The 17,216-nt window shown below is 33.0% G+C and overlaps 1 protein-coding gene across 2 annotated transcripts in view; it reads right to left on the bottom strand.

Annotated features, from left to right (window-relative positions):
- Window positions 1-17,216, bottom strand: part of LOC123527872 (uncharacterized) — a 123,282-nt gene that overhangs the window by 67,877 nt on the left and 38,189 nt on the right. For both annotated transcript variants that reach the window (XM_053523595.1, XM_053523596.1), the window contains exon 7: window positions 3,789-3,965. In XM_053523595.1, the coding sequence (XP_053379570.1) occupies window positions 3,789-3,965 (177 nt within the window). The remainder of the gene's footprint in view (window positions 1-3,788; window positions 3,966-17,216) is intronic.

Below are 17,216 nucleotides of genomic sequence, written 5' to 3'. Positions count from 1 at the left end.
AAAGAAGGTCATATTACAATGTGAGGCAAATTTTTAGCAAAACTGGCAATCTGGCAACAAACTGAATGTGTAACAGTGTAGATGTTTGGAGTTTTACCCATGTGGTTAATTGTGCACGGAAATGACATAGTAGAAATACATAATTATTATATTATGTTGCAAATTCTCATATCTAAGATATTGATATTCTGTTGATAAATAATTGACAACAACGTGCTTAATCCCCTTTTCTCAAATTGCGCCCGACCATTCTTACTTTTGTGGACTATTCTAATCCGAGTGTTTAAAAATACACGCGTAAGAGCAGGAGGGGGTCATTTCAATCCGAGTGTTAAAACAGCATAAGCTTAGAAGCAGGGTAGATACTGCCAAAGTCGAGTGTTCAAGTAAAGTGAGCGTAGGCGAAGGATAGAGGCTAATTCAATCAAACTGTAAAAGAAACATGGGCGTAAGAGCATGGTTTATTTCAATTTGAGTGTTTAAAACAACATAAATGAAGTATGAATAGAAAGGAGCTATTTCATTCCATGTGTTTAAGAAACAAAGTTGTAAGAGCTGGTTGGAGACTATTTCAATCCAGATGATAATAATTATAGCAAAGGCGTGGGAGTAGGCGTGAGAATATTCCAGTCGTATTGTTAAAATTACAAAAACTTAGCAGCAGCGGAGGTAGAGGGGTGGAGTTGGGGGTTGTGTGGGGGTGGGAACAAAGGTGATGCAGGACCGTTTTATGTTTTGCTCATTTTTCTTTCAGAGAAAACTAACTATAGATAAGAGACTACATAAGTGGGTACATAGATGCACTGATCAGTATACACTTTAGCATATATCAATACATTTATTTGTTGTTGTTGTTTTTTTTTTACTTCAAGTGCCTGAAATGATCGTGGAAAATATAGCGAGGTGCGGACTTCTTAGCTGCAAAGCTTAGATAATGCTTATGCACAAGTGAGTACAGTGTCTAAACACACAGATTTAAATTATTGAGCATTGTATCAGATTGTTGTGAACATGGCAGCTAGATGAAGAATTATTCTTGTCCTGTTATTTTCTGTATTTCATTCACACTGTTTTATGACTTCTGTAGCAAATATAAGAACTTAAGTATAACAATACTACATCTTTGATCCCTTGCATAAAACCTGTCCTTGTGTGTTAGTTGTTTTTGTTTTTAATTCAGGTTCGTCTTCTGAAGAACGGCTTGGTTATCTCATTTCTTTGATTAAATTAAGGCATATGAACCGCTGAATGCATGCTATATCAACGGGTGGTCTACTTTGTCAATATTATCAATTCTCGAATCTTGTATTCTGACATCAGTTACGACTCAAAAACTGTTGTAACAAAAATGTCCTTACACGAAAGAATAAGGTTCAAGTTACTTGACCGTTTAAACTTTAAGATGTATTTGTTCTCTTATGAAATGCCGTTTCTCTTGAATCGATATGAATAGTTACATTATACCAGACTTATATAGCGCCCTTTTCATGAAGAAAAAAATACGATCAATGTCGCTTTATATCTACATATAGAGCGGTAGGAAACTTTACTTCAAGTGTAAGATGTTGGCGACAACGTTTTAATGACAAAATTGTGTGCCTTTCTTTCGTTATTTTAAATAGAGAAATATCGTATACGTTACAAACAAAAAAAATAATCCTACGTAATTTTAACTAGAATTTATCAATTGATTTTCATACAGTTAAATACGTAAAACAACTTTCTCTTGAGGTTTCAAACTCTATATTTTATATGATATGTCATCTATGTTACTTTTAAAGTTTTCTCAATTAATTAATTGATACATTCGTGGCTATGTTGATTCATCAAACAACTAATAGTATATCATTTTGGTCCATGAACAAAGTCCTACACTTGACGCAAAGACCTGTGCGAATGAAAATATATATTAAGTCTTGTCTGTTTTTTTTTTTTTGTTTTTTTTCCAGCTAGATTTGATTACACCTTTACTATCTTATTCATAATAGCAACGAAAAATAGAATTAAAGAAACTTCTATGAAGTTTAAACATATCAGGTTTAAAAGCAAAAGTATTAGCTTATAAATATCATCTTTTGAAAATTCCAGATTTCTTCAATTTATTCTAATTTTGTTTTACAAACATTTAAATTAACGTTTTCTTGTAAGGAACATTTACAACAAAAAAACTATATAAAATCTACACCAGAATTATTCAAAGACTTGAAAATTAACATACGTCTTTTATTAGAAGATGTCCGTATATTCCTTTTCAATGTAGAGAGTTCATACTTTTGTTATATGTTTCGAAATTAGAAATGGAATTAAAATTTTCCATATATTATATGTATCGCGGTATTGAAAAGATTATAAACAACAGAGCAAAAGCTTTGAATTAGATATGAAACTTCGTTTCTTACTTTGAGCATCGGACATCGGAAAAATAGCCTTATACACCTATTCAAAGAAACTGTTTGTTTAAAATGGAAAGCAAACGGGATTTCCTTTGCTTTTTCCAGACAAGTTCGAATCGGCTGAGATTGTTACCAAATATATACTTTTTACTGGTTAATATATTGATCTTCTTTTTCATGAAAAGCAAAATATATTGTATAGGATAAATATATATAAATAAATAACAAGTATAATTATGTTTTTATAACAGACGGGAGACTATTACGTTATCTTTTTTAGGCTGTCACTTTGACTTTGTATAAATAAAGCGTTTAACAATAAAGATTAACTAAAGCTATAGATTCACTATCGAGATTTCCTACAAAAATATGTTCAAGTTTCAGCCTACAGGCAAATATTTAATTATAGCAGGAAAACAATACCAACTTGTACTAAACAAGCAAGGCCAGTAGATCAGAAATCTTCTTTAGCAAAAAAAAAAAAAAAAAAAAAAATACTTATCTGTCGCATAGAAATTGCTTATTTAAGCTATTATAGTATTAGTTAAACAGACTAAATTAAACCGATTCTGCATTTATTTTGCTTGGCTGCATTCTGTTCGTCTAAAGAATATTTAAATGATTCTATTAACCTTAGAAAGTCTACTTATACTTGTATTTAGTGTTGTTATATTTTCTGGACCTTTAACGTAATGTTTATGGGCAATAGCGTTCCGCTTCAGCAGGTGCTAAGGGCGTGAGGGCTATTGTACTTTCCACTACCTCTCATGATAAGACTCAGTCAAACCGAGATTACGATTATTATGCTTCATTGGTTGAATTCTGTGAAGTGCTTCCAAAGGACTTTTATCACAGATTTTATCATCTAGATTTTTTCATGCATGTATCTTGTAAGATATGCGTTGAACTGTTTGAAATCTAGTTATAATCTCAAAAAGTATTATAATATGACTCGAAATTTTGAAACAAGACAAAGTGAAATATGAAAAGAGTAAAAATTGGAAAATACGTCAGACATTCACAAATGGTTCTGTCTCAACAAACAATATACTTATTTATAATAAAAGCATAAAAACGTGTTTTCATCAGCCATATGTACTACGAGTTACTTTCACAATACAATCGATATTGAATGAAACAAAATAAACAGATATTGAGTCAGTTATTAGCAATACTTTGGTAAAATTGAGTATATGAGCAAGAAACGGTTTGTAAAAATAAACGCCAGTTACGCTGGTAACAAATGTTTTGGTCAGAGTTAAGTACATGTATGATTGTGTAAGAAAATGTACAGAGTATTTTGTAAATAAAGTATAGATGATATCTGGAACACGAGTCAAGACAAGATGCCTTCTAACATTGTTTTGATTTATTATCTAATTGACTGAAAATTACCTAGCGAAACTTGTCAAAGGGTGTATCTTTTTGATGAATGGGTCTTCGGAATAATTGTACTTCAAACTCATATTTCCTAAAACTCTTGCGCCGTCAATCTCAACCACTACTTCTAATGGCGTAGGTTCATTCAGGAACATATCTTTAGTCTTGCATGTAATTTGACGTAAATTCCTCCTGAAATGTAAGTAAACAATTATAAATATTTAGTTATATTTTAAGAATCGTCAACTTCAAAGCCTATTTTAATGATATTCCTACAGTTCTGTTCATGTATTTTCTATGGTAGAAATTTAGTTATATCACATGCAATACATGGTCAATACCTGTCAGGCATAGTGCTTTATTATCCCTGGTTGGCAAAAGAACAAAACGGCTACAATTTTTTTAAGGTAGAACGCGACACTTTGCGAACTTTTGAGTAGCGTCTTGAATTTTTGCATGTGTAAAGTTGACCATATTTCAAACAAGATGCAGTTTGTTTTATACCATTAGAGCCAACCAGTTTTTGTACACGAGACGTCAAAGTTGACCAGCAAAGCCCGTTTTTGAAACTGATGTTGACGCGTATCCTTGGCAACTGTTACGGGTACTGCAACGGCACCAGCCAACAAATTTTCTTAAGTTATACATTATTCGACGAGAATTAAATTTTCCTTCATGATGATGTAAAAATCATTGTTTTACACCAACAAATATTTGAGAACTGGAAAGAAAATCGCCGTTTTGGACTAAAAATTGACGTTTAGTTTCGCAGCATTTTTCGGCTTTAAATCAGCATATTACAAAATCCCTGAATTAAATTTTTGATTTTTTCCAATAAACGGTGTTTAAAATGTATACCGAGTCAAACAGACAAATAAAACTGGGGGGTCACCGACTTAGTTATTTTGGTACATGTGATTTTATTTCCCCCACAACCAAGCGTAAAATGACGTCGCCGTGTATCCTTGTCAACACTGTTACGGGTACTGTGACGACACCAGCAAACAAATTTTCTTAAACTACACATTATTCGACGAGAATTAGTATTCCCTTTATGGTGATGTAAAAATCATTGTTTTACACCGATAAATATTTGAAAAATGGAAAGAAAATCCCCGTTTTGGACTAAAAATTGACGTTCAGTTTCGCAGCATTTTTCGGCTTTAAATCAGCATATTACAAAATCCCTGAATTAATTTTTTGATTTTTTTTCAATAAACGGTGTTTAAAATGTATACCGAATCCTAATGACAAATAAAACTGTGGGGTCACCGACTTAGTTTTTTCGGTACATGTGATTTTATTTCCCCCACCCCTTGCGTAAATTTTGTACCATAATTCGACGTCTGCATGCAGATACGTTCGAGACATCATAATTCAGTCATTTTGAAAATCGCTTTTAATATATTTTCTATATAATAATGATTTTTTAAAATCTTTTTCTTATTCAAAGTACCAAATTAACAAGTTTTCCGTTGTAATACACTGCTAAAATGAAGAATTCATACATATGCAATTGTGTAGATAGTTCGGAGATTTAACATTTGAAAGAAAAGTTAAAGCGTAATTATTGTAAAATATCATAGATCAGTATTATATAGCAGTTTCATATATTTTCAAGTTTGCCCTCCACGAGAGTAAAGTTTTTCTTGATATTATCCTTTTTCCTCCATAAGCACATACGCACGCACGCACGCCCGCACGTCCCAATGTCATATAATGCTGGTCGTACTATGTTGGTTTTCCCATGACACGGCTCAATAATAGGTATAACTTTGAATACTATCCTAATGTTACATTAACGCATAAGCGTAGCTTCATAAAATTCTGTTGAGTGAACTGCTAGAAAATTGTTACATTCTGAATGTTGAAATCTCAGACGCTTACAAAAATAAAAATGAAAAATAAAATCTTACGGTACAAATCCTAGTATCTCGTAAATACGAAACCAAGACCAGCAAGTTTGAGCCGTCGGTCCTATGTACAATGTTACGATTCTTAAGTCGCTCGTATAGATAAGTACAACATAGAATTATACATGTTTAACCGCTGATGAGTTACAGCGAGTTTCCATCACAACCACTGTTTTCTGTGTTTCTTTCTTTTACCCCATCCGCTTAGCTCAGTTCTATGAATCGCTTTTCCGATCCCTGGGTAGGGCGTGACAATTTGGTAGAATGTATTTGTCCGAAAGCATTCGTCCTCCACCTCCGATTTTATTTGGTGAAGTTGAAAGTTACTTGTTGAGAAACATTGGTTAGGTTACCCGCCTATCGTAACAGAAAACAGCGCTAAACCTAAAACAAACAGTTCTTTCTTTTTTATTTTATGGAATACTTATCATTTTTAGCAGAGTATGTACTCGTTATGTCTGATAGGTCTCTAATATTAGAAAAATATTATATATGGTATATGTTTCTATTATGTATCAATAAATACAAGGATAACCTTTAAACACATCTCTGGAGAGATAAAACCTCTTTGTAAAGGATTGTGTTTCTATCTAGCGTTGTTAATAAATTAACCTTTTTCAGAGCAACAGCCTCCGTACAATGAATATAAATTCTGTTTCCCCGTGGCTGCACTTTATTTGAAATCGGCCTGTCTAACTACTCTCAAAACAATCGAAATATTTCCAAAACGTAAAATTTATAATAAAGTTAAATAGATGTGTGATGTTTATTCCAACGATATTAGGGCGTTTAATTTTTCTTATTATTCTTGTAAATGTTTGCAATGTCGTGTGTATCAATTATGTATAATCATGAACTTAAGAAGAAATTCAAGAAATCCTTCCAATGTTGTAAACGACTCTGTTGACTAAATTCTTCTTAAAATTGGTTCAAAATTGATCACAAGACATACGAGAACCCGTTTAATTACGTATTTGTATCTGGGGTAGGGGTAGAGTAATATAATTCAGCGTAATAATTTCGCCCACGGTAACCGAGTTTTAAAGGCTTCTAATATTTTGATATAAAAGTAGAGTTTATCTTAAAATGAAGATTTAGAGAAACAAATACTCATTGCAAGTAAATAAAGTTTTATCATCATATTACTTTTTAGTCAAATTATATTTTTTTGGTTTTACATTAGACAAGATTAAAGCATATTTTTTTATTCAAAACTCAACGTCATATTTGTCGCTCTGACGTAACTTTAAAGAAATATCGGGTCTAAGGTTAAGTGATCACCACAAATTATATACCATTTTAAATGCAGATACATTGTATTTGTTGACTGAACAGAACGATTTACGAAAACAGTCCGACGGACGAGAAATCACGGTTCATCAAAAATGGACGTCTAAGGTTTGCGGAGAAAAAAGTTACAGAAATATCAAAAATGTAAAATACGCATTATATGAGGAATATGCTGGATTTTAAATTAAACAAAATGTCGAAACGGAACCCAATAACTTCTGAATTTAGACGCATTCCTCCTTACTTATAGCAAATTTAGTCCACTTGACGCATTTAAAGATACCAAACGCTTCGGATTTTTCTGTTTTTTTCTTTGCACCAATGAAACGTTATATAATATATTGAAATGTACTAAGATTTCACTTTTTAATGTTTTCATCATTGTTTATATATAAACGTCTTGCCATGGAACAAAATGTTTGTTTTTGTTTTGTATAAAGTTCTTTAAGAACCAGTAAAACACTAAATGGTGCACCTGATAAGCTAAACACAATGGCCAAATCATGATGTCTCAAACGTATCTGCAGACGTCGAACTATGGTACAAAATTTACGCATGGGGGTGGGGGAAATAAAATCACATGTACCGAAAAAACTAAGTCGGTGTCCCCCCAGTTTTATTTGTCATTTGGATTCGGTATACATTTCAAACACCGTTTATTGAAAGAATTCAAAAATTTAATTCAGGGATTTTGTAATATGCTGATTTAAAGCCGAAAAATGCTGCGAAACTAAACGTCAATTTTTAGTCCAAAACGGCGATTTTCTTTCCAGTTCTCAAATATTTGTTGGTGTAAAACAATGATTTTCACGTCACCATGAAGGAAAATTTAATTCTCGTCGAATAATGTATAATTTAAGAAATTTTTTTGGCTGGTGCCGTTGCAGTACCCGTAACAGTTGCCAAGGATACGTGGCAACGTCAGTTTCAAAAACGGGCTTTGGTGGTCAACTTTGACGTCTCGTGTACAAAAACTGGTTGGCTCTAATGGTATAAAATAAACTGCATCTTGTTTGAAATATGGTCAATTTTACACATGCAAAATTTCAAGACGCTACTCGAAAGTTCGCAAAGTGTCGCGTTCTACCTTAAAACATTAAATCTATCAAATGGTATAAAGCAAATAATTCTAACAGATCAAAACGCCTGACAGTAATACAGGAGGCGCATTTAATTTACAGGACTACCGCAGCTGAACATGGAGGACTGATGATGTTGCTTTCGGTAACTCCCTCTATTGTCAAGACGGCATTACTTCAATAGAAAAAGTTCTTGAATTAATAATGTTTGCTTAATTTTTTAATAGAAGAGGTAATTAGAAATCGCGATTTTAAATTAGTTTAATATAAGTGAGTTATTTGGTTACTGAGAAAATTAATAATTTCCTCGATAACTAATGTACAAAATGTTTGGTTTTAATTTACCTTTTATTATATAGATCTTTGCGTTAATTGAAATAACTAATACCGTCTGGACGTTTAATTGATGTACTGACTGATAATTAGGAATAGCATATTTGACATCGGAATATTCAGTTACCTTTCAAATATATCAACTAATCAACAAAACAATGCAAAATTCTGTTTTTTACCCAAATCAGCAACTCGCATGCATTACTCCGGAAATAATTCAGGAATTAGCGACTTAAGACTGACCAATCGTTATCGTCCATTGTTTCATCTTTGAGAAAAAATGTTATAAAAGGAAAACAAATGTTATATTCGTAACTGCTTTCATTTAGTAAATATCTAGTTTAAAAGTGTTATTCCTTACAGGGATGTAGCCCCTGCGTAAGTAAGGTTTACACAAATTTTACTTAGTCGACTACTTATCGCCAGATGATAACGTCAAATACTTCCAAACGGCAGAAAACATAAACAGCATTTTGATAGTAAATCAAGGTTTTACCAAAATACATCTTTGATCGTCTTTGATTGAAATCCCTGTCATTAGAAAAGGTATTGCTACATGTAAATATCAGCGGTTCACACCTATTCTATATGAAAGCGGTTTTGGAAAATAGTATTCATTGCTATCCCTAATTATTACCTTTTCTCGTCATTACAACATTGTTACTTTCATTACCATAAATGTAGAGTGGAGCAGATGCGGAATGATGTTTAGAGCCGATTAATACTTTTGAGAGAATATCTTTTTCTGTATAATGAAATTGTAAGAGGAAAAAGCTTGAATAAATGTAGTTATTATCACAGGACTAAATCCACCATGTAAAGAAAAGTAAAAACACCGCATCGTGTACATACCATTTATTTACAGTATCTTTACATCTTAATTATCTATTTTACAACATTTATTATGTTTAAAGCTCATGTAATGTGAGAGAGTTTGCTGTGACTTTTAATATCCGTTATTTACATTTTTAAATTAAATAATTTTGTGTCATTTACGTTATATAGAATACAACAATCTTTATGAAACTTTCAACAAATTTATAAGGACACAGGAATCTGATCAAGTTTGATGATGGATTAAGATAACTCAGACATTCCAGTGTCAAAATGTGTCTACAGGAAAAGATTCACTTATACACAGAAATGGCAATATTTTATCATGTTGCATACACATATCTGACATAAATACTTTTAACATTTCGTGTATGTGAAACCTTCAATACTGACATATTTTTCTAATAATTAGGAAATATTCAATACGGGCACAGCGGTCGACTTCAATATAAAATGACTGTTACTTCTATGATTAAAGGGTTCAATGTTAGTCTGGTCTTTGACTATGGTGTCTGCTTAATACCCTTGATATGACACAAATGCCTGTGTCAAAAGATATTCAGTGATATATTTAAGCAAGTTAATAATTCTTCTTCAGGAACACTAAATTCAGTGCAGAAGAAAACAACAATGTGTATTTTGTTCATTTATTGTGAAGGCTACATGGGGATCATACACCTCTTTCATGGAATCGCTTTGACAGTTCCGTATACACCGCTGTATGAACATATCTGCGGATATATTTAAATTCTTCTTTTGGTACAACTCACATTGTTCAGCACGAAATATGTATTTTGTTAGGGGTACCTACTTGTTTTTAAGATTTAACATTTCGACTTGACTGGTTCCAGTACTCTGATTTTCCTAGCTTTGGTTATTGTTTATTCACCCCTTGAAAATGGTGCTTGCATTTTAATAATTGTATATTAACAGTTTTTGTGGTATGGAGGTCCCGTAGCATCGGGTCCCATCTCTAAATTCCATTTTCTTAAGTTCTCTCCATTATTTTCTCGTCGTAGAGGGCAAGTCGCTTTCTATTGAATTGCACTCTGTGTTTCATTATAGGTTCCACGTATACTGCAATATGACGCCGTAAAAGCACATCTGCAGATGTCTCTAAATTGCTTTGGGAACAAGCAGCAGGAGCAAATTTTGGCTAAAATGCGTGGACGGTAGAATACATATCTACTACAGTCTTTGAACAAACCGAGCCTGCAAAATGCTCATTTTTGTCAGATTGGTCGTGCTGTGGAGTTTCTACATATTTTATTTCAGTGAACATTAGCCTTTGCTTCATTCCGCATCTTAACGCTTGGTAGCTGACATTCTGGGGAAGAAACATTTGAAACTGTCAAAGAATGCAAATAAACTCATAGCAAGATCTCAGTCAAGTTTGATGATGGGCAAGAAACCTTATCTAACACTAGAGTTGTGTTTTAGGCTTCAAATGTGTTGTAATTTTCATCAAATGTACATAGACTATATACAATCGTAAGATAAAGATTGAAAATGTTCGTAGGTAAATCTCCTTTACTTATACTAGAGTAATATTTCTTGATCTATTTAAAATAGCGTTATTTCATAGCGTGAACAAAAAGTAAACCTTTTGTGTTACAATTCCATACCTTAAACAAGTAACGTTGTATTATTTCAGAAACAATTTTGCATGACAAAAGGAAAAAGTAGCTCGTATTTTGTGCACTGGAATAAATGAGAATTATCCATCGTACATACCACTAAATCTTCTTCATAATCATTTTCAAAATCTTTATCATTATTGTTGATGTTATTTTCAACATGATGTGGGATCATCAGCACATCAATATGAGTTCATGCAAACGAACGGCTTCTGGTATTGCTAGATCAAAGTGTTACCTAGAACATTTCTGGATACCTCTTTCTAAGCCTGATGTGTCAGTTATATCAGTGCCTTGATGAAATATTTTCTTGTAGTTCTTCCAAGTTCCAGAACCTTGAAGTTAATAGTATTTAATCTAAGACAGCATATAGTCTTCGTATACTCAAAAACTGTATTTGGATAAAGCTGTCGTACTGCTGTAATAACCGTGATCTAGCTGTCAAAGAGACCGGTTATCCGTGACTGAATGCAAGTTATGAGGAATCGGATTAACCTTTTTGGGCTAATGTACTGGTGCTGTTATACACCTTTATCCTGCATATCCTCCGCCACTGCCTTTGTCTGTATTTTTCCTTTTTGTTTAGTCTAAACCAATATTATGGTATCCTTTCCTTTTATATTGACCGGGAAAATAGTCGTTTATTTGTATTTAAGTGTGTCGATGTTTAGGTCTAGCATCAGATAACCATACGGACGTTTTTGAAGCTTCTTGTTGAAAGAATGTAATATTACATGAGAGAATAGCGTACCTGGGTAGGGCCGATGCTTACTGCATGTAAGTAGAAATGTTTAGCAGTGCAAAGAAGTGCGTGTTCAACCCGGTGTCTTTGTTAGTTTGGCCAGTGGAAACAGATTGAGTGAGATGCACGAAGGACATGTTTTTTGAAACAAGTCTGGCATTTATTTGCTTTATCTAAAAATGTTATAAACGTTATTTAGAATCACTCTCGTCCTCTTCAATATTCTATGTTTTGCTGTCAAACTTTCTACATTTTTCTCCTCTAATCGCTGTATACAATCAAATCTAGCCGCAAAAGTCTAGAATACTTCGTTTTTATGTCTCAAATACATTCCTTACTTCAACTGACTTGTCTATTCCGCTTTGGCAAATTTTAGCGCTGTGGCCAGAGAAGGAATGAATTCAACTTCCATCTGTTATCCGTTATGTTTCTTGTGTATTTACTTATACACATCCCCCTGAAACCCTTCCCATTCATTCTAGACTTAATTCATCTTTCCCTGTCCAAATATTTCCCCTTACAATAGGTAGGAACAAGATGTGTCTAATAAAAGTTGCGGTTTCAAGTTTCGCATTAAAATTATTCAGATGTGAATATGACAACTAAAATACAATGATTAGAAGTGTTAAGATTAAGATAAAAATTAGTCCAATGTCATGTTACAAAAAACAAACTTACCAGCTATTGTATAAGAAGTAAATGTCCTTGTTTCTTACATTTTAACAGCAGATCAAACAGACCTACCGTCAAAGCACTCGTGAACGTTACTCGAGTTCACTCTCAATGATAAAACGGCTCAAAACATAATTTTGCATGTTCAACACTGTATTTACATTAGTAGTAACGGTTATACAATGATGGGACAAGGTAATTATTAATTCATAACGTTAATTAAATATCAAGATTGTATATTTTACCTAGTTCAATCAATCGAAAGTCTATATGATGAAGGGTTAATTAAAACAAATATCGTTCACAATTCTTAGCGAGAACATTATTTTTATAATATGTAAGTATCTATGTAATTTAAACTGTACCATTTCTAATTACTTATAATATTATAATTATAATTATTATATTATAATAACAAAAATTGTATATAATAAATAAAATGTAAAATAATAAAAAACTGAAACGAATATTCTTGCTGCAAGGAGTATTTACTAAACTGAAATTTAATGATGCCTTATAAACGTTTATTAACATTATCAAGTGATATTTAAAGTCTGGTTCACCTATTACGTTTACATCGTGTTTGAGTTATCAGTGTCGGTAAAGTCGTAAAAAATCATTTTATATACCATATATCAATATCTCTAAAACTTATTTTTTTCATGTTTTCTATAAAGCGTATTTTAAAGAAATAATCTTGAATTTTTCTTACTTTCCATAGATTGTAATGCTATATTACGTTACGTCGACTTTACAATATGGCAGCGCCCGTAGCGCAGTAAACTAGGGCTCATCTCAATATTAAAATGCCCGAGTTAATATTTGACAAGACAGTGTTTGTTTTTGAATTTACATTATCGTATCAAGTAAACACTTATGGGAAATTATGCCCAGGCCACCTCAACAAATAAAATAGACAAACCAAAAAAAAAATCGAAAAATAAAACAGAAGCAGATTTCTAAAAAGAAAAAAATATGTGCGTGCAAACGTCTCGTTATTTAAATTACATATGAGCATTCTTCTTGTATTAATTTGCTGTCATTTAAAGAAAACTAACTTCACTTCAGTAGATATTACACCTTGCCGAGTCGCGACTGAAAGTATTTTTATGGATTTAATAGATAAAAGTGGAAACTAAACTACTTAGACCGACAGGATATGCCCAATCACGTCACATTTATCTGAACGGAAAGTGCAATATTTTTAAAAAAAGATTAGATATCTACACATGTACAACTCAAACTATTTGTGCCGGTGAGACTAAGAAATATGCCAAATTGAATACTTATAAAGGCCATCGTGACCGTTTACAAGATGCTGATCTGCTAGAAATAGAAATTTCGAGTTTTCCTAAATAATCTAGTTAATATTTCTGTATTTCTAAGTTGTATCTAGGACCCAGATCTAATAAAGAAATATCAGTTTCAGAAAATGTCCCATTGAAAAGCCCAAGTTTTAGTTCAAAGCTCTTCACCAGTGAGTATTCGGAAAACGACATTATAATAATAACTTAAATACACCAGATGTTTTTTGTAAAATCTTGTTAGTGTAGTTACCAGTGTGGATAAAAAAGTAGAACGAGTCAGTCCCTTTTCCAAAGATATCAGATTAACATTTTATTATTATTATCAAAATACTATTCATTAGCAACATTTGTTAATCGTATCCGATTCGATCCGCAACATGAATATGTTTGTCCGCGAAAACGGAGAGTAAATGAGCTTGTAGAGTACGAGGTGTACAGGGATATATTAAACATTGTTCAGATGGCAACTAATATTTTGTCCAACAGAATAAGTGAAATGACCGTCATTAACAGTCATTTTGTAATTCAACTTAACGTCCTTTTTGAAGTTTAACATATAATAAAATTATAACATTTCCGAAAGAAAAAATATGAAATTCATTTACACTCAGAATCGCGTATTTTCGTATGATTTCCTTATGCCAGCAGCCAGAACAAATCAATATTACGTTCTATGAACAAATCAGAATCGTTTCTGTTGACATGTAACCATGACGGAAACATGTAATTTTACGTTAATGAACCGATGGAGCACAATAGAAGACACGTGCAGTTTTACCACACAAAATAAGAAACGGACAGCATATTTCACGTAACATATACATATATGCAGAGAGACCAATTCCTGTGGGAATGCACGAGAAGGAGCCCATATGATTATTTGACATACATTTTGCATGAGCAAGGAAAAATGCCCATTTCAATCATCTTCAGCCCGATTTAGGGCCCCAACGTGCATGTTTATGTTTCGGTTTCCTTTTTATTTCGGTTAAGGTTTCGGCGTATATATGAAAACCTTCATTATATTTCTTTAAAGTTTAGGGTTTGTATACTTAGTTATGTTAAATCTCTCTTTCTCCAAGAACATCCCACTAAAGTAGTATAATCACTTCCTATGTTTCTGTAATCTTTGGACTACTTGCATTTTACAATAGACGTTGCATCAAACTCTTATCTTTAGAAATGCTCTCTCAAAGGGACTTTTCTGTTATTTCTAAGGAAAAAAAATCACTATTTCAATTAAAAGTGCGGTACACGACGGGGAGGTGTGGGTGGAGGGTGTTGTCAAATCACATGCTGTTCTCCAACTTTCATAGTTTTGGGGAAGTCCAGGTCCTGCTGAAATACTGATTGCGAGAATAAACTGTAAAAGGAAAATAGTAGTAATGATAGCTATAGTGGAACAAAATGGTAGCAGAACGTGGTTGTGATGATAGGAAGTAATAAATACAAACAGTAAAATGACTCTGAAGTGTAAAATTATTGTTATGGAGTTCAGCGGAGAAGAAAACAAGTGATTTTGCAAAGAATTGCGGACTTGAAGATGTTTAAATCTGAACATAAATCAATATGATTAGCCCAAAAACACTTTTACGGTGTTTACACGTTGTTATTGATGGATAGCTGGACAGAAAAGAGATTCGAAAATACCAGAACTATTTAGACGATGCTAATGAAGTAGCTTTAGGGACTATGCACAAATTGTATTCATCCTATAGAGAAGTAAATGATTTAGAAAACGAAAGAAAAGTTATGAAAGAGATTGACATAATCAGTGAAAATTGAAAATAAATAGAGCGAGGCTTATAAACCTGTGTTTTATAAGTCTACGAAGACTTCAACGCCGTCAGATAGTGACACAACCGAAGGTTAAGGTGAAGCTATGTGGCAGCAATTGAAAAAGGTACAAATTCCAGTATTCACGGGTGAGAAAAGCCTATTGATAGTGCACCATCTACTGCAGAATATAAGCTCTTGCAGCTAAGACAATATTTAGCTGGTGAGGCATTGAAGTCGATTGAAAATAAAGAACATTCGGCAGCAAGGTACGAAGCAGCAAAGGAACGTTTAGATGGAAAATTTGGAGGAAAACGAAGGCAAGTTATGACATATCTGGAAGAATTAGATAAATTTCCGGTAATGAATGAGGAGAATGCTAAAAGTATTGAGAAATTTGAGGACTTGTTAGATATTGTTGTGATTAATTAGATAGAAGCAGAAAAGGAAGAAGATTTGGGAGATGGATCACTGTATTTGAGACTTCTGAAAAAATGCCTGAAACTATGCTTACGATGTATAATCGGTGGATTTATGAATCTACAGAAGATGAATCGGTTCAAACATTAAAAAAGTGGTTTAATCAGAAGGCTAAATACTCCGACACTGTTCATGGACTTTCTGGAGACAAGTGGAAGCCTTCAAGATCACATGTAGCTACTCACCTTGTAAATAACAAAAAAAAGTGAAGGAAGTCAAAAGGTCTGTAAAGTCTGTTCAGATAATCATGATATTTGGAACTGTTACATATTCAAACAATTATCCCCATCACAGCGTTGGGAAAAAGCGAAAGATTTGAAGTTGTGTTTTCGGTGTTTAGGAAGCGAACACACAGGAAGTACATGTAATAGAATGATATTCTGCGGAATTCAAGGTTGTAAAAAGAACCATAATGGGTTGCTACATAATGAAGAAATGAATTATCAAAACTTGGATAACAGTTTGTCATTACATAAGGAAAATGTACCTACAAATGAGAATGTGCCAAGTCATCATGTACAACAACAGGCTCAAGATAATGACAATCGTCTATCAGTACCAAATCGGATTTCACTTCGTACAGTTCCAGTTGTAGTGAAAAATAGAAATAAACAGTTGACTGTAAATGCACTGTTAGACGATGGCAGTTCCAAATCATACATTAATGCTGATGTAGCTGCAGAACTAGGATAAGACATAGTATCTATTGCACAGTTGAAAGCGGTAAATGTTATAAATGGTAGAAAATAAATATTTGAAACTGCACCTGTGAAAATTCATATTGAAGGCTTGAATGGTCAAGTGAAAATTGGAAGGGAAGCCACAATAACAAATTGTGTGACGGGAAATCTCAGAACAGTGGATTAGAATAAACAATCTGGGCAGTTTAAACATCTAAATGGTATAGATTTTCCAGTGTGTAAGAGGAAAATACAATTGAATTATTGATTGAGGTAGATGTTTCAGATTTACATTACTCATTACACGAAGTCAGAGGGGAACCTGTAGAACCAATTGCTCGTCTTGCTCCCTTAGGCTGAACTTTATTATTTATCCATGACAAAAAGCTGTCTCTGAAAAATACCTACAAAATGGCTTTACATACATTAAGAAACACTGAAAAGAAAATAGAGAAAGATCCAGTTGTGAAAGAAGCGTATAAAACAACACTAGAGAAATATTTAAATAAAGGTTATATAACGGAAGTTTAAATGAATGAAAGTTTCAATGGCAGTGAGTGGTATTCACCACATTTTCCGGTAGTTAAACTGGCTTGAGAGACGACTAAAGTCAGTATTGTTTTCGAGGCAGCAGCAAAAACAAATGGCTTAAGTCTAAATGATGCAATATATCAAGGACCAAAGTTGCAGAATGAATTAT

This window comes from Mercenaria mercenaria, chromosome 14 (genome assembly GCF_021730395.1).
Source record: "Mercenaria mercenaria strain notata chromosome 14, MADL_Memer_1, whole genome shotgun sequence".
Taxonomy (NCBI): Eukaryota; Metazoa; Mollusca; class Bivalvia; order Venerida; family Veneridae; genus Mercenaria; species Mercenaria mercenaria.
The sequence above is the reverse complement of the archived record's forward strand: the minus strand, read 5'-3'. Positions and strand labels throughout refer to the sequence as shown.